Here is a 26,595-nt window from a genome sequence, read left to right on the forward strand (position 1 = left end):
ATCTCCTTAACGTAAATAATAGTGACAAAGCAGTCTCCATCCCTTTTTAGCACGTGTATTCATTATTGAAAAAAAGTCGTTGAAGCGGAATTGGGTCCTGGAAGCGGAAACCCGCTCCGTGTGAAAAGGCTATTACTCTTTTGGACTCGGCGTTTGAGTTTTATCATATGTCCCAACTATCTGGTTGAGTGGGACTTCTATGTTATGGTCCTTGATTTTATGTACCTATTTATTAATTCCAAATCCAGCGAAAGCATACGTTAATCAGCTTCCGCTGGTTCGGTATTGTTTACACCGGTGAAGAGGTCTAAAAAGTTAACATATAATAATGTCGCTTATAGAAAGTATTCCGATAAATACATACCGAAATTATTTAAATATTCTGAATGATTCTTCTACAAAAGAGGAACTGAAGCTAAAAGCTACACAAGAACTGAGTGAAAATTTTGAAATGATATTGCAAAGTCCAGCATATCCGTCTTTCTTAGATAACTCATTAAAAATATTCATGCGTATACTTCAGGATGGCGAGCCTCAGTTTGTTCAAGAAAATACAATGCAACACGTAAGATTTATAATAAAGATTTGAATAAGTTAAGAAGTCAAACTAAAAGCATAACATATGAACAGTGATCTTAATTATTGTACTGTTACGTGTTGAGATTTATGTAAATTCCTTTAGTATGTATACAAAATTTAAAAAGAAATTAAATTAACTATGTCGTTAAAACTTAATAGATTTGGTTGGCTAAATTATAATTGGCCCTATACTTCTAATGGACTTCTGCTTGACTTGTATCCTAAAATCGTTTTTAAACTTAAATATAAGCCAGTGGTCGCAGAGTCCTATTAAGCAAAGATAGGGAACAGCTCTGCTCAGCCTCTGCCAGCACTTGTACATCGTAGGACAGCATTTCTTACGCATCATCAAAAGGGCCCAACACTTTTATTTTTACAATTAAGAAAGAATCATAATAAAAAAAAAGGAAGCGTTTATTGTGGAAAATAAAACTATTAAATTAATCATTATTTCTAGAGCTGAAATAAAACTCAACACATGATCATTATTCTTGAAATTAATATAAAGCAACGATTAATTTTGGAGTAATGAATAAAACTCAGAAAATATTCATTTTAAAATAATATATTTAATTAAAATTTATAATCTTTGCAGTCCCTTGTTACAGACTATATTAAATGATCAATATCACATTATTTATTTGTAATATAAAATACCATTTGCTTAACACTTTTCCATGGATCGAAAATAAGAGAGGTTTGAGTCTTTTATTTAAGTCGTCAGGAATTTGTTGGGGAGTGTAGGGTAAAGTGACGAACTCGTCAAATCTTACATGTGACGTCACGTCAATAACGTCAAATAACACCAGTTTCCAAAAAAAATCCACAAAATGCGCCTTGAAGGCGAACTTGGTTTTCCGGTAAGGTACATCTCCCTGATTAAGAAAAGGGCACTTAAATTTTTTTCAATGGTACCAATTTTTTTAAATTGTAAAAAACGTTTTTTGCACTTTTTTATTTTCTAACTCGAGTTCTGATTAACAGAATTCGGTCATCAAAGTCTCCTTTTACAGGTAACAGAATGTACTTTAGCTTTATTATACACAGCATTGACTTTTATTCATAAGTTTAGAAGCTACACTTCGTCAAAGTTGAAAAAGTTGGAATGCCTGGCATAAATTACTTATACACGCCTAAAAACCGAAATTAGTTTTATGTAGTTTTCTTGAAGGCTGAACTTTAACGGAGAATATGAGCCATTGATCACGACAAGCCGTTGGTAAATCGATTTTTTACAGATTTTTAAACGTATATACCCAAGTTCAGCGATTCTGTGAATCACAACATTCTCTGTACAAAACTAAAAAATATGTTATGCACTGTATTCAGCTTAATTGGGTTGTATCTGGCCAATAGACACCAAGCAGTTTCTGCGGGTAATAATATTTTCAATTGCAGGCATATTTTAAGAGTAATCCCACAATAATCATCTATGTAAATTATTTACCTGGTGTCCTGTCCGAATGTGCTGTTGACGCTGATGAATTACAAATCTATGTTATTGATCCAGTTAAAGAAATAGATGTGTGTGTTGGTAAAACGAATTTAATGCTGTCTTTGATTGAGAAATGGGAAAATGAAAACAGCTGGAGATAAACCCCGAAAAATCAAAATGTTCAGTAATCGGCAAAAGACCCATTTTTCTTCTACTCTTCACAAACTATTTATAAACAATAGATCTATTGAGTATGTAGGACACGCAGTGGATTTGTTGATAACCTTCAGCAACACATTGACTTGGGGCAATCACATAGGCAAATCAACCGGCAAAGTATATTTGATCATGTGGCGTACGTGACTAAACAATTTTCTCAGAGAGGCAGTTTTACGTCAATGATATTCGATTATGGAATAGTCTAAGACATATGACATTACCTCAAAACAATGAGGATCGCAACACTTTGTTAAAGCAAACTAAAATAAATTTTTAAAATATTACCCTCCCTTTAGTTCTGCAGTTGTGCCTCCGTTATGTTCAGCTAGCGACTAGCATTCCGGAGGAAAAATTTTCGTGGAGCAGCGATATGGGAATGCCCTAAAATTTTAGGAGCATTATTGTATTTAAAAGAAACGTGTAAACTTGTTTTATAAAAATACATTTTTTGATCGTAGTAAAATTAAGTTGATTAAAATGATTTTATGATGCGCATTAGTTAAAATGTTAAAACAATAGATTTAAGCGTTATGGGCGTTAGAGTGGGCAAATTTTTTTTTTGGATCAATCGATAGGTATTGCCGAGACCAATACTTTTCAATTACAATTTTTTATCTATTGTGGGCGCCACAGGTTTGGGCGGTTTGTGGGCGTTAGAGTGGGCGTGGCAAACTTTTTTTTGGTCAATCGATAGGTATTGAGAACAATACACTTCAGTTAAAATTAGGAGCCACAGTTTTGGGCGGTTTGTGGGCGTAAGAGTGGGCGTGGCACATTGCTGAAACAAACTTGCGCTGCGTAAGAAGCTCAGGAATCTGCACGCCAAATCTCAATAGCCTAGCTCTTATAGTTTCCGAGATCTCAGCGTTCATCTGGACAGACGGACATGGCTAGATCGACTCGGCTAGTGATCCTGACCAAGAATATATATACTTTATGGGGTCGGAAACGCTTTCTTCTGCCTGTTACATACTTTCCGACGAATCTAGTAAACCCTTTTACTCTACGAGTAACGGGTATAATAATAGGAAACGAACCGCTTTCAGGAATAATGATTATTTTTGATTTTTATTACAGAACTTAAAAATAATGATTGTATTTGAGGAATATAGTTAAAATCACAAATTTTAAAATCGTGATGAAAATGGATAGGGAAACCACGGACAATCACTATTTTGCGTGTGTCGATCCCAACTGGGTGATTTTTTGATTCAAAATACAGATTAATAATCATTATTTAAAGTCCCTGCTAAAAAGTAAATAAAAATGTATGTATTTAAAATTTTTCATATTCATATTCTGAATTTCACAAGTGATTTCGCGTGGGACGTGAAATCCCCTTTAAGGGATTTTTATTGGCACAAAAAATTTCATCGTCCACTTTCGGCTAACGGAACCCATAAAACACCTTTAAAATATAAGTAGTTTAAACGAAGATCAATGCACATCTTAAACTTAATGTAACACTTACCTGTCTCTTTTATTGTCAAAAATATCACTTAATAACAAAATAAATGTGTTTCGCTGCGCACAATTCAAATAGCCTGCTTTTCTTTTAATAACTCAAACAGAATGCACCAAGTCTTCTCACCCCCTAATTGATTTATTTTGTTTTCTCTTCGCTGTTGGCGCGTGTCATTGCACCTATACCCTTTCTAAAGAAAAAAATATCCGACTGTATAATTTTTACTCCTTGAGTAAAAAACACAATATTAATTTTATAAAAATGTTAATACTAAAATGTTTTTAAAAAAATGTTCTACATCTAAACTTAAAATTATGTTGTAATAACAATGTATACATATCTATTCACAACATTATAGGTAAATTCAATTAACTTATGTTTACTACGATCGAAAAATGTGCTTTTATATAACAATATTTGTTTGTGCCTAACCGATGTAGACACTCGCAAGCCGATCGCGTCGCGGCAATGGTAACGATGGTTACTGCGATGCCGGACCACAGGCGATGCTGAGCTGCACTGAGGTTAAGCTAACATGGTTAGCTGCTAGTTGAGATAGTGTATTACGAGCCCTATTCCCAGAGGTAGGAAGTAGAACTGCGGAGTTATGCGGTGCGTTGATAACCGGTTTGTTCTTCATTTGATACATGCTTATATACTACTTGGAACAGGGAAGTTTAGTTTAATGATTAGTGAAATAAGCTATATTCTAAAGTAGGTCAGGGAATTATGATTATGGTAGCAGTTTGCGTAGTTGGCCGACACTGCAAATGTGCTGACTGCATTGGCGGGTCAGTGTGCAGTTGCGTTGGTGAGTAAGTGAGACATATAATATGCTGATCAGCAATTCTCATCTGCAGTGGGTGCTACTGAGCGCCTGGTACTGTTCCCAACTTGGCTACTGCTTGAACAATATTATTCTTTATTCTTTTAAAATACAGTAATGGTCCTAAAATATTAGGGCATTCACATGTCGCTGTCACGAAAATTTTTCCGCCGACATGTTAGTCGCTAGATGAACATAACGGAGGGACGCAAAAAAATACGAATATCGGACCGGCCGAAATTTTTATCCGCGAGCGCGGAGTGCAGTCAAATTATAACACAAAGAAAGAGAGGAAAATCTCAGAATATCTGCCCCTCCTTGTTGCCCGGCCGCTTTTGACGGCAGTCTTCTACGCTGCACCGCCTTCTCTGCTGACGTCGACAGCGGCACAGAGTTTCAGGCACAAAAAAACAAAACCGTTTTTTGTCGTCTGACATGTCAGCAAAGGGCAGTGCGAGCGAGCAAGATGTAGACATCTGGAGAAAACTACCGCTCGACACTACCTCCAGAAATTAAACGCCCCTTTGGCGTCAACATTCTCCCCACCTTGCGAGGACACCTGAAGCAAGAACCTCAGAGTAGTAGGCTTAGGAGCAAGATGGAAACGAAAATCGGTCATGGCCCTTTCCACACATGTGGCAGTGATGACCACTGCGGAAGGAGTCCTTGGAATGATAATGAGTCAAGCAGTTGGAGTAGTTTTTGTGGAAATGTACTTCCTGGAGCCGTTTCTGGGCGCTAAGCCTCACAAAGTGGTGGCACTTCCGTAGAGGATGGATCTCTTGGCCGACTCGGCATTGGTAGGATTTAATACGTCGAGTACGTCTGCCATCCAAGGCGGGCTATAGAACCCAATATTCGGATGGAGCATTCTTAGGAGGGAATTTTTGTACATGAACTTGTGCTAAATAGGACAAAATTGTGTGTGGAATTGAGGTGGATACTGGACTTGGAGGGTCGGATGGAATCGACGGATTAGTAGGACCACAGCAATATATTATGCCGATCTTGACAAATGGAAACAGTTGTGATCGCTTGTGCAATCCCGATGGATATAGGCAAGACGATCGTAGCCTTTGGGTATCACAACTACTTTTTTGTTGAAGGAAATCATTTTTGGAAATTCTGCCATTTGATTAGTGTCTTTTGACTGGACGTGGTTAAATTTGGCAATCAAGCTCGAGGCACGTAGGAGATTCGGCCTTATTTTGGATAGATTACTCCCATAATGAGAGCGTGAGTCATGGTAGTTTTGTAGAGCACATATAAGGATAGGATCCCAATTGTAAATGTTAACGCCGGAAAATTGTAAGGAAGTTAAGCAACCTTGAATAGTGCATTAAAGTTTCTTTTAGGTTGCTCCAGACTCCTGTGCTATGGACTGAACATTGAAGAGAATTTTCAGGTGACTGTTTACCTGCAATCGCTTATTTTCGAAACGCGCAGTTTTATTTTTTGAGTGGGGTCTCGAAACTATAAAATGATCTTCGCCACTTGTTTTTGAATTTAAGTGAAATCATTTTTCAACGGGCGTTTCTTTCTCTGTATATCGCCGTGCAAAGGTCCCGGAAAGTCGGCTAGCAAAGATAATCGCCAGAGAAAACATATGTGTCGATAGAAGGGAGCCGACATTCATAAGACCTGGAATTTTGGGACGGAGTTACTGGAGCTTGATGTATTTGGGAGGAGCCCTGTTGGATTTGTTCCATGAGCTGCGCCCACAAAGCAATCGGGGCATATGTCATATGGTGCCGTTGGGGTAGGAGCCGCTTGAGCGTTAAAAGTGGCCTCAAATTGGATCAGACAGTCAACTGTGGCCATAAATCGGGCTAAAGCGGATTTTTCTGATGGTGCCTTAATGGAAACCGATTAAGAATTTTAGTGCAGAAGTAAGGAAATGGAATCGTGCTAGGAACTAATTGGAATTTAAGAACCAATAGAAGTCCGTAAAATATACGGTCACACTGCCGGATAGACAAATTAAATTAAATTAATTACGCAATTAAATTTTTTTTTCTTTGGAAGCGACAATTATTGTGAGCCATTGATCCTCTGTGCGCTAGAGAAAATGTCGATATACAGTGTGCAAATGTTTGTCTGCACAATTGCAGACGATTAGCTGGAGTAAATCTGTGGATATTGTACCTTTGTTTTTAATTTAAGAAATAATTTAGCCGTAATTGTAGGTCGTGAAAAGTAGTTGGAGTGGACTGTTACTGCGTTTATGCGATGGCCATTTCACGCTTTCATTCATTTCAGTGCGAGCGGGCTGGACGAAAACATCCGGAAAAAACTGCCGCTCGACACTGCCTCCACAAATTAAACGCCCGTTTGGCGTGAACAATGGGGTAAAACGCAAAGGGGTAACGATGGAAAGGTTCGAAGGGAAAAAGAGGCAAAAAAATATTATTGGTTTATCTAGAGTTAAATCAGCGGAATTAAAAAAGATAACTTTTTTGAAATACTTTGACTGTTTATAATAATTCTATGGTGTAACGAACTGATTTTGTATGTCTGCTCGCTACGAGATTCGTGCGGCTAGCTCAGAAGATTGTGTGTTCGTCCCACCAAATTTATATGACGTGATTGCCCGTAGATCAGTGAGAAAACAAAGTGTTCAAATGGTAACAGTGGGATTTATTCTCGTGGTATTGGTACAGCGGGTGTGTGGCTATGCTGGTTTCTGTATCTCCTTGTTCTGGTTCCGCCGGCTGCTGGTGCTCCTCCTTCTGGCTTCTCGACGCGTTGACTCGTCCTCCTCTGGATCCTGGGTCTCGGGACGCTCGTAGTGGCCGCCTCTGCTTGCTTGCCGACGCGTTGCCTCGGGGTCGCTTGTAGCGCCTTAGACCCGCATAGAGTTCGGCCTTGTGGGCTTAGGGAAGCGTCACCGTTCTCAGACTAGGGTGAACAAGCTTTGCTCTCCAGGCTGACGCCTTTCGAGGCAATACCTGTCCCTTGCTCTGTCCCGGACGGTCCCGCTAGGTTCTTGCTCAGTTCGCGCTGACAGTCAAGGCTGCCGCCCGGAGGCTGTCTAGCGGTTCACTTCGCTTTACGCCTAGCGCAGACGAACGTTCCACCCGGCTTCACCCTAATGCGTGACGTCCGCGACGCTCCTGCGCTCCCCAATGAGCTCCGCGCGGCGATGGTAACGTGGCTGCCGGAAATGTCTGCTGGCGTTGCTGTCGATGTCCTCTGCGCTGTCTTCTGACCAGTATCTCGTTGTTCTGGCGCTCGGGGAGCTGGGCGGTCGCTGCTCGGGAACTTCGCCGGTAATCGCAGGGCTCTCCAGGCTGACGCCTTTCGAAACCACAAATCGATCTACCGCTCGTCCGTCACGCAAGGTCCTGCTTGGTCGGGCAAGGTACGCTGGGTCGCAGACCCGCCGGGCGACTCGCCAGGGTGTGGTCGTGACAAAGTTAGAAAACAAACGCCTTGACTTAGCCCCGTGATGCCTTTCAGAACTCAGCCACCTGTGTCTCAATTCGGAGATTCCTGATGTCCTAATCCCGAACGTCTCGAAGTGGCGATCTTGCTCCTTGTATGCTTCCCACGGCGCTGCTTCCGACGACTCACTTGGTTGTAGCTCCCTCGTAGATTATTTGCTTGACTGACTGTTTATTTGGTACTTTAATTGATCTTGAAGGTTCGACTCCTCGTGATCGACTGATCCAGCTGCCAGCGCTCTGCGGCCTTATATAGGGCCTCCAAGCACCGTTATTTCCCTTTTGCGCACGGCCCGCTGGATCTCTCCACTCTGGGTCCAAAGTCCGTGCCTCCTGGATGACCCACTTCTCCTTCACGTACCGCTTTCACTCATGCTCCGCCCACTGCTGCAGTCCCGCTGATTCCCGGGCCGCTTGTGGCACGCCTGTGTGCCGCTCCACTGCCGAGATGTGGCACTTCCTCTCCCGGTCCAAAGTTCACGGGAGAGTCCAAAGTCCCGTGGAGTTCCGTTATCCCCTTTTGCATACGGCACTCTTGCTCTGCCCGCGAAGTCTCCATTCTCTCTCGATCTCCATCCTTGGTCTCCAATCTCTCTCGCTCTCTTTCATTGGTCTCCAAACTCTCTCGCTCTCCTTCGTTGGTCTCCAAACTCTCTCGGTCTCCTTCATTGGTCTCCAAACTCTCTCGCTCGCCTTCGTTGGTCTCCAAACTCTCTCGATCTCCTCGCCGCGCCGTTACTACGCGAATTCGCCGCGTATCTGGTAAGCGGCCGGCCATCTGCTGCTGCTTCTATTTGTGGGGAGTTATTCAACTCCTCACATTCCCCCCTTACTTCGGGAAACATTTAAGACTGGTTCCTACTCTCCGGCGTTTCCTTGCTTATCCTAGCCTTTGAGTCCTTGTGATTCCCGCGGCGCTCCCTCGTTGCTCCCTCGATGCTCCCTCGACGCTCTTAACTCCCTTGAGTTTCTACAGCGGGGGTCATCCGCCTCGTAGCAACTTTAAATCTCCCGCGCCGATATTTCCTGTGTTCTTACTGGGACATCGATACTCCTGGGCTATCGATCCCCAGCTCGCTGCTCATTGCTGCGTCTCACTCCTTTCCGTGTTTCCTCCGCCTGGTCACACCATTCGTGCGTGATCGATATTTATTCGCATATCGATACCGACGGTGCGGCGTTGCCACCTGCTCGTTTGCGATATTTCCACCTTGGCCGATATTTCCATTGTCGTGTGCCCATCGATCGCACTATTGTCCAGTGCCAATCGATCGCCTATCGAGGCGCCCCCTTCCCTGGCTCGTGGTGATTTTGCAACTTTCATACTATGAAATTCATAGGTAAGTTTCTTTTGCATTTCTTTCACTCCTTTTCATCTCATCCTTTCGTCCTCTCTCGCCCTTCACTCGTCCTCTGTTGGCAGCATCTGACTCCACATTGGCAGCTTTTGAGAGCGGTTGCGGAGAGGACTTCGCATTCGCTTCGCAACCAGGACAGCCGGTAAGTATTTATGATGTCTTTCTGCTTCCTGCATTAAGCCCCCTTTAAATTTCAGGTTGCTGGTGCGGCCTATGCATGCCCCGTTCCTTTTCTTGTTTTTAGTCAACTGTTGGTGTGGTGCGTGTTTCTGTTTTTTTTTTTTTTGTGACCAGCTGGCTACGGTGTAGATCTGATTCTGCACCGTCCTCCCCTTTTCCTCGGGTAACAACTAGTCGAGCTCGTCCGGCGCATTCCGTATAGAATCTCCGGATGCTGCGGTGTATGTTTGGACTGCGCGTCTTGTGTTGCTTGTCTCCTTCCGCGCATACTCTCTTCTACGTTACCCGTATCCTTGTGCCGTTTTGTAAGTGTCCCTTCCGCCTGGCGTTATCGCGGATGACTCTGGCAACTGCCCGACGCTGAATCCTGTTGCCTTGCGGTCGGGATCACCATCCATCCCTATCCACGTCCTTGTGCCCTACCCTTATGGTTGACCTTTCTGCGTGGCGTGTGGATGACTCTTGCTTCGGCCTGACGCCTAATCCTGTGGCCTCGCAGTCTGGATCAACGTGTGATCCTTATCCATGTCCTTGTTCTATCCTGATTGTCCTTTCCGTGTGGCGTATGGATGACTCTCGCTTCGGCCTGACGCCTAATCCTGCCGCCTCGTACCCGTTGTTAGACATCTGATGTTTCTGCTGTCTGCTCGTTTACTTGTTGCTTGAGCTCGCCAACGTGAACTGTCTTTTCTTTCTTCGACTGTGTGTGGCGAATTTTGCAGATCACTGGAGAGACGAAATCTACAACCTGGTAAGGGCCATCGTACCTCGGGGCTAGTTTTGCAGCGAATCCTTCAGCCGCTTTGGACAGGTGATGTTCCTTGGCCCACACTATATCGCCCACCGCTGGTGACCATTGTCTCCTTCTCAGATTGTAGTGTCTGGCTTGGTCCTGGGACGCCTTTTCCATATTTCGCCGCACGATCTGGAATACCTCTCTTAGTTTGTTGGCATTTTCCTCAGGGGTCTCCGTAGCTCGTCCAGTTCCTAGGGTTTCCTTATCGTATAGGCTGCTGGGTAGACGTGGTTCCCTTCCCTGGGTAAGAAACGCCGGTGTATGGCCGGTGGATTCCGATGTGCTCGTGTTCACTGCTAGCATAATCTCCGGCCACTTCTCGTCCCAGTTTCTCTGGTCCTGCCCTGCGAACTGCGCAATCATGGTCTTGACCGTTCTGTTTGCTCGTTCGGTCGGATTTTCTTGTGGTGTGTATGGTGCAGTGAACTGTTGTCTGATACCCATCTCGGCCAGAAAACTCTTGAAGATACGGCTTGTAAACTGCACTCCGTTGTCCGTTATGACCACCTTCGGGACCCCGTACCTTGCGATTATGCGCTCCCTAAACGCCTTCTTGAGCGACTCTGCTGTCGCACTGCGTAGGGGCACCAGTTCCGTCCATTTCGAAAACCTGTCTATCATGACCAGCAGCATTTGGTTCCCGTGCTTAGATCTTGGTAGGGGTCCAACGAAGTCTGCACATACCGTGGCCCATGGTTCTTCCGGCACTTGGGTCAACATCTTCCCGGCCGCCTGCATCTGATTGGGCTTAAACCGCATGCAAATCTCGCATTTTCGTACGTGGGCTCGGGCGTCTCTATGCATGCCTGGCCAGTAGTATCGGGCTGCCAACCGTGCAATTGTCCTTCGGCTTCCTACGTGTCCCGCGGACGGTGCGTCGTGGTTTTCCCTCAACACTGTTTCTCGTAGCGACTTCGGGACGCACATCTTCCATGACGCGACGTCTTCACTGCCTGCTCGATGAGGTATGTTTCTGTACAGTGTCTCACCATCCATAACATAGTCCGGGTACTTCTGCGGTTGGGTCCTTATCTTTTCGCCCATGTCCTTGATCCAGCTGCACCCTCCTGAAGCTGTAGTTGCCGATGCCTCCTTTAAACCTCGTAGCGTTTCCGGTAGTGGTTGTCTTGATAATGCGTCGGCCACCACGTTTAGCTGACCCTTTCTGTACGCTATCTCAAAGTCGTACTGTTGTAGCTCCAGGGCCCATCTGGCGATCCTTCCTGAAGGGCTTTCGATGCTGTTGAGCCACTTCAGGGCCATGTGGTCGGTTACTACCTTAAAGTGGTAACCTTCCAGATATGGCCTGAGCTTCCGGATCGCCCAGACGATCGCCAAGCACTCCTTCTCCGTTGTCGAGTAGTTCTTTTCCGCGCCGTTCAGTGTTCGGCTCGAGTAGGAGATTACTCTTTCGCCCTTTTCGGTGTCCTGGGTCAGTATCGCTCCGGTGCCGTAGTCGCTGGCGTCTGTTTGCAGGATGAAAGTTCTACTGAAGTCCGGGCATGCTAGCACTGGATCTGCCACGAGTCTTGCCTTAACCTCCTCAAACGCCATCTGGTGCTCTGGTGTCCACTCCCACTTACTGCCTTTGCGCAGCAGGTCGTTCAGGGGTTTGACGATTCTGGAAAAATCTGGTACAAACCGGCGGTACCACGACGCTACTCCTAGGTATTGCCGGAGCTCTTTGACAGTCGATGGCGGTTCTAGTTCGGCGATGGCGCCTACTTTTTCTGGATCTGTTCCTATTCCCTCGCTAGTCACTCGATGACCCAGGTACAGCAGCTCCTTTTTGAAGAATTGGCATTTTTCTGGATTCAGCCTCAGATTTGCCTCCTTTAGACGCCGGAACACTTCCCTCAGGTTTCTTTTGTGTTCTTCCAGCGTGCGACCGATCACTATTATGTCATCCTGGTAAGCGAATGCGTGAGGTGACATCTCGGGGCCAATTACTTGGTCCAAGACTCGCTGAAACGTTGCCGACGCCGAGTGAAGTCCGAACGGCATTACCCTCCACTGAAACAGACCTTTGCCTGGTACCGTAAATGCTGTATATTGCCTGCTACTTTCTTCCAGTGGGATCTGCCAGTATCCATCCTTCAGGTCCAAACTGCTGATGTACCGCGCTTCTCTTAGTTGATCTAGGATGTAGTTTATGCGGGGCATTGGGTAGGCATCCTTCACTGACTTCGCGTTGATCTGCCTGAAGTCGACACACAGTCTCCACTTGCCTGTCTTCTTTTTCACCATCACGATGGGGGAGCTGTATGGGCTCTTTGAATGCTCTATGAACCCCATTTGGAGAAGCTCGTCCACCTTTGCGTTGATTTCCCCTTGAATTTTTGGGTTCTTTGGGTAGTATCTCTGCTTGATTGGCTTGTCGTCCTTCATTTTGATCTGGTGTTCTGCCATATTCGATGTTCCCGACATTGTGCTGAAGTCTGCCAGCTCTGTTTCAAGGAACGCTGTAGTATCGTCCAACTCGTTTACTTGTTGAACGACTGCTACTGATAGCTTCTCCTCGAGCCATCCATTGTGTCGGTTCCTGGCTGGTATTATTATTTCGTGTCCAGCACACCTTATCTCGGTTCCGACTTGTTTCAGGAAGTTCCATCCCAACACTAATGGATCCACTACCCCGGGTAAAATCAACAGGCTCATGGTCACTTGTTTGTTGCCGAATTTGACCTCCACCTCGAGCTGCGCATTAATTCCGCCGCACCTTCCATCTGCCAACCTAACTTGCCGTCTTGTCCTTGTAATCTTTCCTAGAGCAGCAATATTGTCCGCCAATTCTTCGCTAACGAAGCTTGCCGTTGCTCCGGTGTCGATTGTGGCTTTGTAGTTTTTCCCACCAATCATCACAGCTGCGGACAACTGCTGCTCCTCCTCGATTAGCTCGCCCGTTAGTTTGGAGAGGTGGCATTGTGCGATCCCCGCTCGCCTCTCTGCGGCTGAGATCGCTGGCCATTTTCCGATCGTTGGCAGCAATCGACGCTCCTAACACCCACCTTGCCGCATATCCAGCAAAACAGCAGCCGCTGGTTACGACATCCTCTAGCCCAGTGTCCGTTCCCACCGCATTTCCGACAGGCCTCCTGCGGGCCTGTGATATGGGTGGCATCTTGTGGCCTCTGTGTGTTGCTTGGCGGCCTCCACAAGGTATTGTTTGGCTGTCTCTGTTGCTGTGGGGGTGGTGTCCCATGACCTCCGCGTGGTGCGTCTGTTGCCTGCTGTCGTCTGGCTTGGTGTGGTGGTGACCATTGGTCGTTTCCTCGTATGTCCTGGTTATCTGTCTCCTCGCATCTTCTGCATGTCACCTGTGTTGGTGACGCCGACTTGGTTTTTGAGAACTTGTTCTCCTGTGCGAAAACTTCCCGTTCCTTTTCAAGTTCTTCGTACTCGTCTGCTAATATCATCAGCGTGTCCAGGTCCGACACTTTGTATGCCCTTAGGAAGATCCTTAGACTAGGGGTGCAGTTTTCCTTGATGATCCTTAGGGTCTCTTTAGCGGAGTAATTAAGTGGCCTCACCATCGTCTGCATGTCGATCATGTAGTCCTTGAACGACTCGCTGAAGCCTTGCTTCCTTTGCCGGACCTGGTCCGCCAGCCTGGTGAAGAAATCTCTTGGCAGGAAATATGTGTGGAAACTTTCAATGAATTCTGCCCAAGTTCTCCACTGCTTATTGTTGGCGATGAACCATTTCAAAGCCCTTCCTTTTAGCAACTCCGGCATCGCTCGAGGGATCATATCGAGCTCCAAACCGTACGTGTTGGCGGACCATTCTACTTGCTCCAGGAACTCGAATGGTTTTTCCGCCCCGTCGAACCTGAACGACCATTCACGGACCTGTTTAGCGACCTTTGCATAGTCCGACTGGCTTGGTCTCGGGGTTAGCGCTGCTGCTTTCTTTTCTTGGCTTGATTCTTTCCTGTGTGCCTCTCTTTGCATGTTGTCAATGCTCAGGCTTGCCACAAAGTTGTCCCCTTCAGCGTTCGTTAGCGTAATGCTTGGGCCAGCTCTGTTGTAGTATGCTGCCTCCAGCTCGGCCCAGATGTCGACGAGTTGTGGATCATTCTCTGTTTCGGAGTAGTATTCCGATAGTGCCTTCCTCATGTCGTCTAGCCTGCCCTCCAGGGCGACATTGAGCCTCTGTGCGACATGGGCGAAGTCTTCCTTCTTGAGGCGGTAAATCCACTTCTTTCCCATTTTTACTGTGCTGTTCTCACTGTTGGGACAATCACGTTGGGCGCCAGAGGTAACGAACTGATTTTGTATGTCTGCTCGCTACGAGATTCGTGCGGCTAGCTCAGAAGATTGTGTGTTCGTCCCACCAAATTTATATGACGTGATTGCCCGTAGATCAGTGAGAAAACAAAGTGTTCAAATGGTAACAGTGGGATTTATTCTCGTGGTATTGGTACAGCGGGTGTGTGGCTATGCTGGTTTCTGTATCTCCTTGTTCTGGTTCCGCCGGCTGCTGGTGCTCCTCCTTCTGGCTTCTCGACGCGTTGACTCGTCCTCCTCTGGATCCTGGGTCTCGGGACGCTCGTAGTGGCCGCCTCTGCTTGCTTGCCGACGCGTTGCCTCGGGGTCGCTGGTAGCGCCTTAGACCCGCAGAGAGTTCGGCCTTGTGGGCTTAGGGAAGCGTCACCGTTCTCAGACTAGGGTGAACAAGCTTTGCTCTCCAGGCTGACGCCTTTCGAGGCAATACCTGTCCCTTGCTCTGTCCCGGACGGTCCCGCTAGGTTCTTGCTCAGTTCGCGCTGACAGTCAAGGCTGCCGCCCGAGGCTGTCTAGCGGTTCACTTCGCTTTACGCCTAGCGCAGACGAACGTTCCACCCGGCTTCACCCTAATGCGTGACGTCCGCGACGCTCCTGCGCTCCCCAATGAGCTCCGCGCGGCGATGGTAACGTGGCTGCCGGAAATGTCTGCTGGCGTTGCTGTCGATGTCCTCTGCGCTGTCTTCTGACCAGTATCTCGTTGTTCTGGCGCTCGGGGAGCTGGGCGGTCGCTGCTCGGGAACTTCGCCGGTAATCGCAGGGCTCTCCAGGCTGACGCCTTTCGAAACCACAAATCGATCTACCGCTCGTCCGTCACGCCAGGTCCTGCTTGGTCGGGCAAGGTACGCTGGGTCGCAGACCCGCCGGGCGACTCGCCAGGGTGTGGTCATGACAAAGTTAGAAAACAAACGCCTTGACTTAGCCGCGTGATGCCTTTCAGAACTCAGCCACCTGTGTCTCAATTCGGAGATTCCTGATGTCCTAATCCCGAACGTCTCGACGTGGCGATCTTGCTCCTTGTATGCTTCCCACGGCGCTGCTTCCGACGACTCGCTTGGTTGTAGCTCCCTCGTAGATTATTTGCTTGACTGACTGTTTATTTGGTACTTTAATTGATCTTGAAGGTTCGACTCCTCGTGATCGACTGATCCAGCTGCCAGCGCTCTGCGGCCTTATATAGGGCCTCCAAGCTCCGTTATTTCCCTTTTGCGCACGGCCCGCTGGATCTCTCCACTCTGGGTCCAAAGTCCGTGCCTCCTGGATGACCCACTTCTCCTTCACGTACCGCTTTCACTCGATGCTCCGCCACTGCTGCAGTCCCGCTGATTCCCGGGCCGCTTGTGGCACGCCTGTGTGCCGCTCCACTGCCGAGATGTGGCACTTCCTCTCCCGGTCCAAAGTTCACGGGAGAGTCCAAAGTCCCGTGGAGTTCCGTTATCCCCTTTTGCATACGGCACTCTTGCTCTGCCCGCGAAGTCTCCATTCTCTCTCGATCTCCATCCTTGGTCTCCAATCTCTCTCGCTCTCTTTCATTGGTCTCCAAACTCTCTCGCTCTCCTTCGTTGGTCTCCAAACTCTCTCGGTCTCCTTCATTGGTCTCCAAACTCTCTCGCTCTCCTTCGTTGGTCTCCAAACTCTCTCGATCTCCTCGCCGCGCCGTTACTACGCGAATTCGCCGCGTATCTGGTAAGCGGCCGGCCATCTGCTGCTGCTTCTATTTGTGGGGAGTTATTTAACTCCTCACAATGGATATAAAAAGGTATTAAAATCTTTGAGTGTCAATTTCATAATTGTGGGTGAGACTGACACTACAACTAGGAACAAATACCATAAAAGCTTTTTTTAATGTTCGAGTTTCGAGCTGCGCTCAAGTATCGGTTATCATGGCATTTGAACTTAACACCCGCGGGAAACGTTGTGCGATAGACCGATGGGTAAGGTGTTTGTCTCTGATGCAAAAGGCCCCCGGTTCAAGTAAGAGCTGATGCTAAGTACGTCGTAAGATTTTTAAGAATTACTCGTATAACTAACATTTCCTTGTAAATTCTAATAGCAAAGTTGTATATAAAACAATTTCCAATTTAAAAAAAATATATATATCACGAGCCGGACTCAAACCAATAACCCTCAGGCCCGTGCATAAAAAACAAAGCGCTAGCACTCTGAGCCATGTCTATATTATATTTTCGTGCGGCAGAATGCTTTTTTTTTTTACAAAAACGTTTTTTGAAAAATTTTTTTTTTAAGTGGCAAAGTGATCCTATATTAGTGATCATATTTAATGAGTTTCGTATCAGATATTTTTTGGCACTCAATAATGTCACATTGACACCTAAATAGGGGCATGTTGATGTCGATTCGTTTCTCCGACTTTTTATAACTCTACGACTTTACGGCTTGAACTCTACGACATTTTGTTTTGGCGGATTCTATGGCTTCGACGGCCTTTCAGCTACGACTACTGCTGGTTGCTAGGAAAACATCTTCCGCTGCCTAAACTCTCCAAACCGGTGCTGTCAACTCCTTAATCTATCGCGTGCTTACACAAAATTTGGATTTCATTACTAACAAGTTCACATTTAAGTACGACATTTTACAGGTTTTTATTACCGTTTGTTATTTACTTACAGCATTTCTTGTTTCTCACTTCAAAAAAACGGAAAGGACCACGAGCAATAATAACAACATTTTATTTATTGTTTAAATAAAATACAATTAATTTAGATCATTTACTATTTAATGCACCTTCTCCACAATAAAACGAACATTGTTGAGCCACACATCAAATTTGTATTGTCTGGAAGCTTTAAAACTATCTTGTTCAATTTTTTTTTAAGACAATCCTTTCATTTCCAATTTGTTCTCCTGCTTTTGCTGGCAAATCTAAATTCATCCTAGAACTTCCTAATAATGTTGTGAACAGTAGACTTGCTTACATTCACATGTATACATACTTTCAGGATCATTGGCCGTGTCGATCTATACATGTCCGCCTGTCCGTGTCAACCCTGGAATCTCAGCAGCTAGAGAGTTAAGATTTCAGATTATCATTCCTTAGCTTCTCATTAGGCGCACATTTTTTATCCAAACCCACAATTGCGTACAATGCTAACGTCTGTCTAGCGCGCACATATTTTTAAGATTTTGTAAGTGCAAACGAGATTTTGTTTTGATTTTAAGTATTCACCTACCGATCTTGCAATGTTTTAAATGGGACTGTTCATTATGGCCAATTAAAGAATTTTACGGTAGGTGCGCCAGTTTGGTGAGAGAGTAGAGTATAATAGAGTCGTCGGAAAGAATGTATCAGGTAGAAGGAAGCGTTTTTGGCCCCATAAAGTGTATATATTCCTGATCAGGATTACTAGCTGAGTCGATCTAGTCATGTCCCGTATGAACGCTGGGATCTCGGAAATTAAAAGAGCTGCAACATTGGGGTTGGGCATGCAGAATCTAGAGATTCCTGTGCAGCGCAAGTTTGATTTAGCAATTGGCTCATACAGTCTTAATGCTGGCGTAAAAATTTTAACAGAAATGTATAGCTCTCGTCCATACCTATTAATTGACCCAAAAATGTTGCCACACCCACAAACGACCATAACGGTAAGACCTGTCTGACGACCACATGACCAAATGTTGTAATCGTCGCTGGGTGCCGCCTTTAAATCTAGAAAATCCCAAAATGTTATTCATTTTTTAAATTAGTTAAAGTGTTCTGAATTACATTTTTAAACTTAAGTTTGATCGGACCAATCATTTAGGAGAGATGTAGTCTTAGAAAGTAATGTTTTTCAGGTTCCTTACTTTTAGTACTTTTACTTTTTTTAGATTCTCCAAAAAAGTGGTCTCAGTAGGAGAGTCTTTGATATATTTGAAATGTTGATTTTCTATGTAGTTAATATAGTCAATCGGATAACTACAGCAGATATATAGATTATCAGAAAATTTTTTTGAAATTAGAATTAAAAAAATGTATTCGGCCAAATCCTGATCCACGTGAATATCTTTTTATTAACCGAATAGTATACCATAAATACGAATAGTATACCTTAAAAAAATGAATGTGCATTTTTTTTGAGAAATCCAATTCGCTTGTAAAAGAACGGCTCATATACTTTATGGGGTCGGAAACCTCTTCTTCTCTGCGTTGCAAACGTCTGACTTAAATCCTTATACCCTCTGCAAGAGTATAAATGCAAGAGTATAAATGAATGAATGAAAATGATAAAAAAGCGCTTGTTTTTGGTGCTCGTTATGTAACTCCTTGTGAGCGCTGTATAATATCAATATTGCTGTTGCTTGCATTCCCCCAAAGCTGGGAGCCGTAAATCCAAATGGGCTTAAGATTGGAATTGTAGAGTAGAACCTTGAGGTCCAAAAAAACAGGTAATGTATTGTAAAATGTATAATCCAGTGTAGGCTGCTAGCTCTAAGTTTGAGATGTACTTTCTTGCATTCAACGTGTTTCTCCAAGGTTAGACGTCTGTCGAGGTGGAAGCCGATATATATCGTTGGCTTGGGGGACCTGCGTAATTTTCAAAGTTAGCGGAGGGCACTATTGTCTGTTAAAAGTAAACGTTATATGTTAACATTTTGATTCGCCAGTCTAATAGCCCAGTATCAACTACTACCAGATAATCCGCTAGTTGAGCTGTTGCTCAAGTTGGGCATCTTGAGTGGTTCAGGATAGCGGTGACGAGCATAATTAGCCTTTCGTTTGTAGAAATATTTGTGGTGTACATGATAAACAAAGTAGGGCTCCGTGCGCTACCTTGTGGAACTCCAGCTTCAATAGTATACTGGTTAGATGTTGTTGCATTGCATCTCACCACGAAGACTTATGAGTGTTTTCTGGCGGCTATGTTTTATGACTTCAATCCAAACTCGGTCAAATGCTTCGGAGACATCGAGGAATATTGCACTGCAAAGGCTGTACGAATTTCTGATGTTATCCGGTTTACCTGCTCGATGTCTCCGTGCCTTTCCCGGAACCCGAATTGATGTGCCGGAATTAAATTGTGTGCTCTTAAATATGGTGTTATGCGCGTGAGAATCTAATCTAATAATTTGGACAGGCACGATAGTATACTTATTGGCCTGTACGATGAGGGAATTGTGTGGTCTTTACCAGGCTTCGGTATCATTATGACAACAGATTTTTTTGGGAATTACCCAAGTTTTGTGATCCTGATAAATAGTTTGCTTATTAAATCTACTGCACAGTTTGGAAGCTCAAAGTTATCATTTATGGGATTATTAAGTCCCCTCCTGGACCTTTTTTTTTTGGTTTCAGTTGCTTCCTAATAACATTCACGATTTGACGTGTTCAAAAGAATATCGGATCTTGCAATTTTAGTGCAAAACGACGGGAGATCAAAAGAGTTTGTGACGGCGTTTGGCTTTAAAAAATTTCGTAGGTGTTCGGAGCAGATCGCCAGCGCCTAGTCATGCGCGCATAGGTGTAAGACGGCACCTGCAGCGCTCTCTGCTTATCTTTCGCTTTCTTTCTTATACCACTAAAGCTGTCGCTTATCTATTCAGCAACTACTTTGTAAGCCTGCATATGTCTATATGAAGATCTTGGAGGCAAGCTTTTATCACATGCACAGTCCGTCTGCCGCTCCGAATAAACGCTATACATTTTAATATAACCTATTCGTGCGTTATTAATTATAACTATAAGGGTGGCATATTTGTTGTCTTCCCCATAAACAGTAGGCTTTGAGCAAATGTTTCGGTTCTGTCTTCGTTGCTGCGGACCCAAGTACCCGAGGAGTTTCTCATCGGAGGCACTGTTTCTGCAGGAGAGCTTTAATTTAGATGAGCTCTCCACAAGGGATTCTTTGTTCTGGTCGGCGATAATTTCTCAATTTACAGGCGAAGGGCTAGTTCTTCTTCTTGTCTTAGGGTTTTAGTGAGCCTGCGGGTGGCTCCGTTAAAAAGTTGCTTCGAGCACGGCGATCTGCTCGATTGCTGTGGGGTTAGATCAATGTGGGAACTCACGTACTTGTACTTTAGTCAGTTAGTTCTATGCAACGTCAGCCTGCAGGGGTTCTTGATTATTTCTTGGCTTTGAATAAGAGTTATTTCTTAATAAAGAGTGGTCCGATGATAAGTCCGATAAAAATTTAGCGCGTACTAGACCTCTTTTTCACAGCGAAGTCAATTAAGTCCGGAACTTTTCTGGGGACTGCTGCCAGTACGTACGCTTGCAGGGAAAACAGAATCGAGTTTGTTGATTGCTTTATATGATCATCATGATTGCTTTATATGATCTGTGCAATACGAAGTGTATCCTCTTATTGGACAGTTGTATTTACTTGTAAGGTGAGTTTCTGCCAGCAGCATTACGTCTACGTGTTTGTCAATGAGGAATTGAGTTATTTCGAGTTTGTGATTATTATGATTGATTATTTAGACTGTTGGGATGCGATCATCTTTCCTAGAATTTTTTGATTTTCCATAAAGTTTTGCGTTGCTGTTTTCATGAAGGACATAAAGTCCATCATACTTTGTGTTAAGGTTAACAAAACGGCTTCGATATTATTTGGTATTTGTTCTATTGCATGCTGAGATGTTAATATATTAGGCTCAGTGCATCGAGATTGTGGGATCTGTTCGTAACCAAGGTTACTCGGCTCGGTCTAGCAAGGTTGAGCAGCCCGGTTCAAACGCACGCGACGCCCAACACGAAGCAGTTGTAAGTTATCAACGAGCGAGACATACAATCAATGCAACTTATACGGAATAGCGACCAGGCACACAGTAGCAGAACAATATAGTGCCGACGCTGCAATTTGGGACGGTCGGTCATGACTCAGCGTAACAGCCCAACAAGCGGCAGTCAGCAGTAACATTGCAGCCTGGACGACCGGGCAAAATCAAGAAAACTACAACCAGGTCAACTGGAACAGAGGAGCATCCCCAACACAGATGCACTACACAGCACATATTTTATACACCCAATTTCCGGGTCAGAATAGTATTTAAGCTCTGATCAACAGCTCAATACAGTTAGTTACAATCCTAAATCCCACTCGAATCATTACTTCTATCATCGGCTTACCCTCGTTAAGCCATCGCAGCACAGTTTATATATCGCCTGTGGTCCGGCACCGTACTAACCATAGTTACCCGTGTCGCGACGCGATCTCCGTCATACCTAGCGTTCCCGTGCCCGCGACAAGCGCTCATACCCCCTTGTCCCGAGGAGTGACCCGAACATTGTCTACTCCGGTTAGACACGAACAGGGTCAACGGACGATTTTCTAGTCCTGTTTTCAATGTTTTGGCGTATGCCATTCCTACATTTGTGTTCTGATGGCCAAATGAGGGCTGCTTTCCCAAAGAAATTGTCAGGTGTGGTTTGAGATTGCTTGTACTCATTTTGTGTGTTCTGATCGTTGAAACCGATTCTTCAGGTCCTTATAGACTGGGCAGCCTCTGTAGCTTGCGGAATGGTTTTCTCAACAGTTAGCGCATTTTTCGTTTTTGCGTCTTCTTTGCTTGCAAAGCATAGTTCAAAATTGTGGAAGCCTCACAAGCTATGCCAGGGTTTCTTGCGTAAGAACATGTCTCCACTGCGATGGAGAACTCGCCTCCAGGACGCCTCTTCCAACGCTTGGTGTCACCGCTGATCCAATAGAGCACTATCATTGCATCCGACCAGTAGTGTACGGATATGGTGTGATGTGATGCTTGAAGTTGATTGATAATTCACTCGGCTAATTGTGTAGACAGCAGGGCTCCGAATAACTCAACTCTCGGAATTGTTAGCGGCTTAACAGGTGTGACTCGACTGCGGGCGGCTAATAAGTTAACCTGCACGGAACCATCCGTACAACTAGCTCGGAGATAAGCGCTTGCGTAGTTGCAAAGTCGAGACATGCCTTAGATCGAAGCCTAATCAACGATGGATGTGTATCTTTTGAATGTCGTGGAGCTCTTGAATGATCTGTCGCCACCGCTCGGCGAGTTGATCTGGCACTGGGTCGTCCCAATCTAATGATGCGGGGGGCTCATCTCTGCGCTCGATACGAAAACTCCAAACTTCCGTCAACAGGATTTTCGCAGCGATGATTGCTCGTGCCAGGTATCCCAACGGATCGAATAAACGTGCTACTGTGGATAGTATATAACGATTGGTGAATATAGGATTGAGAGAAAACTTAAGATTAAAGCCAAAACCATCTTTGTTTGTATCTCGGAAATGCTACTGTTAGAGAGATCTGTAGTTGGGATGCTTTCTAAGATATCTGGATGGTTGGATGCCTACTTCTTGATTGCAGAGCTGCGAAGACATCATTGCGAATTTTTAGAGCTCCGTCGTCCACATAGATTTCCTTTTTAAGGACATGCTCGGCCAGAGGATAGCGTTCGCGCTCGTCGGACGCAATCTGATGTATGACTCGAATCGCCGTGAAGGGTGCCGAGGCAGTGCCAAACGTTTCTGAAGTCAAAAAATATTCCTTAACGAGTCCCTTTTCATTGCGCCAGAAAATTCGCTGATACTGGGCATCTTCTTTATGCATATCTATGCAGCGATACATTTTCGTTATATCGGCCACGAAGACATACCGATGGAGACGCCAGTTGAGTATAACTCCTCCAAGATCGTTTTGTAGGGCGGGACCCGTGCATAAATTATCATTCAAGGACCTCCCGTTAGACGTTTTGCACGAAGCGTCGTATACGACGCGCATCTTTGTAGTTAAACTGTCGTCTTTGATCACAGCATGATGTGGAGCGGTGCACGCAGAGATTGAGAGTTGCCTTTGAGCGTTGATCCTAGTGTGTTCTTCCTCACTACCTTTTACCTCTTTTATCTGCTTTAGATCAAAGTACTCTTGAATAGTGCTGGCATACTGTTGACTGAAATCTGGCCGATGATTAAGTTTTCTTTCCAGGGCGTGGAAACGGTTTAATGCGATTTGCCTTGACCGGCCGATCACCTGTGTCGGGTCAAACAACGTTTTTAAAGGCAAACGAACTAGATATTTCCCATTCGGCTGACGGATATGAGTTTGTTGAAAATGGTCTCCTCTGCGCTGAGTTGTCTTGTTGTGGAAACCTGATCCAATTCGAAAAACCTCTGTACCATGTTGTTTAGGTTTGCCAAATTACAACGAATGGAGATTAAAGTAGTCTGGGCTGCTTCAGTTGGTCCATAAACTATCCAACCCAGCTGTGTGTTTTGTGCAATTGTTTCTGCAACCGTCCCTTTGCGTATGTCCGGAAGCATTATTTGCGGGATAATGTCGACACCGATAAGTAGGTCAATGCGACCTGGCTTGATGAAATTTGGATCTGCAAGGGATAATCCTTGGAGATGTTTACAGGACTTCATGTTTACATTTTGTTTAAGTAAATGATGTGTTAGTAACCGAAGGATGAAGGCTGAGGATACGTAGGCATTAAAACCAGATCCTGAACATGAGATTATGGTGAAGTCGGTGCTGTGCCTGCACTGATTATGCGACTTATTACCAATTCCCGTGATCTCAGCTCGTACAGGATGCAGTTTGAGTCTGAGCTCTTGGACGATGTGTTCCGTGATGAGGTGCCGATGAGAGCTCGAACTAAAGCTGACTGCCCGGTGGAGCTATTTACGATCCGAACCAGTGCAGTAGCAAGAAGGGTCATTGAGCAACTGCGTTGAAGAGTTGCGTCGATGGTGCATTTTGTACAGCGTCTGCACCACATTGCGAGCAGTTTTGGTTGCTGCTGCATTGACTAAGAGAATGGGAAGAACGAAGGCAATTGATGCATTCCTTCGAGCGGTCGACTATAACCTTTCGCGCGAAACAATCCTTGGCAAGGAAGTCCGGGTACCGTCTTAGAACGTGATTCTGTGGGCAGAGCGAGCACCTGATGTATCCAGACTCAAGAGTGGTGTGGAGTTTTCCGATGGTCTGGTTGTCTGGCGATGGTTGGTCGATTGTATAGGTGATCTAACTGGAACGGCTGGTTTCCTACTCTCAATTAGGTTGATGCTGACCAATCGATTGTGAAGAAACACCTCCAGCTTTGTGAAGGTGGGGATTTCCACGTTGTTGCCCAGGGAATGCTCCCAGGCCTGAGTTGTACTGATAGGCAGCTTTGTAAGTATGTGATGTACCAACCAATGATTACAGGAACCAATGGCAATGTGTAGTCGTCGGAATTCACTAATACATACATTTGCCAAGTTTCACAAATTCGTAAGGTCCACCGCGATCTCCTTGGACAGTGGCTCGACTCCGTACAGTGCATTCATATTGTACATGAACTGCAGTCGAGGGTTGTTGTATCGTTTTACCACAAGGTTCCATGCCACTGAATAGTTGGTTTCTGTTAATGCCATTATATCCTGGTCTCGTCCGTCCGGTAGAGCTTGCTTCAAGAAATTTGGGCAGCTGAATTGTGGAAACAGGAATGGACACAAGGGTGTTGTTTATGGATTGATAACCTGATACCTGTATTGGGACTGGAAACTTGGTTTCGTATTCATCGGCGAATGAACAATAAATGTGGCTGTATGCTTGCTCAAAATTGTCTTTAACAGCATCCGCAAAATATGGATGCGATCGTGGACATTGCTGTAAAACGAGCGCTGATGATTTGTGTAAAATTGTTTTGAAAGCTCGTTCAGTTTGTTGAGGGGAACTCATATTAGGATCTAGTTTTCTTTATTTGGCCGTCCTTTTTAGCATTTTTAATTAGTTGGGTCAACCCGGAAGATAAGTCCATCCGCATTGCGTACATGTCTGCAAATGGCTCGACTACAGCCAATGGTGCCGAACTCTGTTGTGCCAAATCACTACCATTACTTTCATTTTTACCCATTTTAATGTTTTCCTATTGCACTCTGCTTTGAAATACCACGCACAAATACTCTCACAAACACACTCACCTGTTTCAGTCGTTATGAGTGTATGTTCCCCTCATGGACCATCAAAATGTTGTGACGATTCGCACCCGATCGTCAAAGTTGAGCAGAAGTCTACTCTGGGGGTCTTTCACGCACTTTGTAATAAAAACTCAGAAAAATGCTGAACTTCTCCAGTTGTATTCAGTTGTAAACATTCAATCTTTGACTTATTGCTAACTTTTTGATTTACAAATAAGGGAATATAAAAGCTCGGTTATAAAAACGCGACCAGCTCTCCTCATGTCCTCTTCGTAGTGTTGCGCTGCTAACATTAGCAGCAGAAATCTAACATTCGCTGTTAAAACTGCTGTTGTCCACTGCTTCTCAGAGTCGCCAGAAAACAGCTGTCCAGCTATTCCTAATCGACAGAAACACCCGTTCACATACCACATGCAACTCGGCATGGAGCGACGTAGGGGGCGTAAGCATCTCCTGTTATATTTTAAAAACGTGCAAAAACGAACCGATAGATACAACTAAACCGGACGAAGAGAGAGAGGTATTTATAAAGGACGTGCTGAAAGAAGTTAGGATCGGTAACGGTCCGCTGCTGTTGTCGCGACCCATTTTGCCCACCCAACCTTGGCCACGATATTCCAAACATTCATGGCCCATTCGTTTTTGTTATTTATTTTGGGGTTAGTTAACGGGGATGAAAGAGAAAATATTTTTTTGGGCTAACATTGTAATTGGGTTAATAAAGCTTAATATTATATGTATGTTTTCATTTGGTTATAAATATTAGCGATTTAAAAATAAATGATCATGACTGAAATGAACCAATTATTAGCAACTTATTTTGCATTATTCTTTTGTTCAAATTTGAATAAGTTGAAACTTTTAATATTATTGTTTGTGTCTAACCGAAGTAGTGTCGCTTCGAGGACGATGATCACGTCGCGACAACGGTAACTAGAGTTACAGCGGTGCCAAGCTACAGGGGATACGGGAACTGCGCTGAGGGTGAGCTAACGATGGATAGCTGCTAGTTAAGATAGCCCTATTCCCGGCGGTAGGAAGTAGAACCGCAGAGTTATAAGATGCGTTGACAATTGATATATTCTTAAATAGATTACATGCTTATATACTACTTGGAAGACGA

The 26,595-nt window shown here is 44.8% G+C and overlaps 1 protein-coding gene across 25 annotated transcripts in view; it reads left to right on the top strand.

Annotated features, from left to right (window-relative positions):
• The first annotated feature begins 253 nt into the window (after positions 1–253).
• Positions 254–26,595, top strand: part of Nipped-A (Transcription-associated protein Nipped-A) — a 509,451-nt gene continuing 483,109 nt past the window's right edge. For 7 of the 25 annotated variants that reach the window (XR_011605753.1, XR_011605752.1, XR_011605754.1 and 4 more), the window contains exon 1: positions 258–565. Coding sequence is in view for 21 of the 25 variants with exons in the window: in XM_070999194.1 (XP_070855295.1) it covers positions 329–565 (237 nt within the window). In the remaining 4 variants the exon portion in view is untranslated. Of the gene's footprint in view, positions 566–26,595 lie in introns of all 25 variants that reach the window. The other 18 variants (XM_070999186.1, XM_070999187.1, XM_070999191.1 and 15 more) reach the window with 11 other exon arrangements.

This window comes from Drosophila suzukii, unplaced genomic scaffold, assembly GCF_043229965.1.
Source record: "Drosophila suzukii unplaced genomic scaffold, CBGP_Dsuzu_IsoJpt1.0 scf_4, whole genome shotgun sequence".
Taxonomy (NCBI): Eukaryota; Metazoa; Arthropoda; class Insecta; order Diptera; family Drosophilidae; genus Drosophila; species Drosophila suzukii.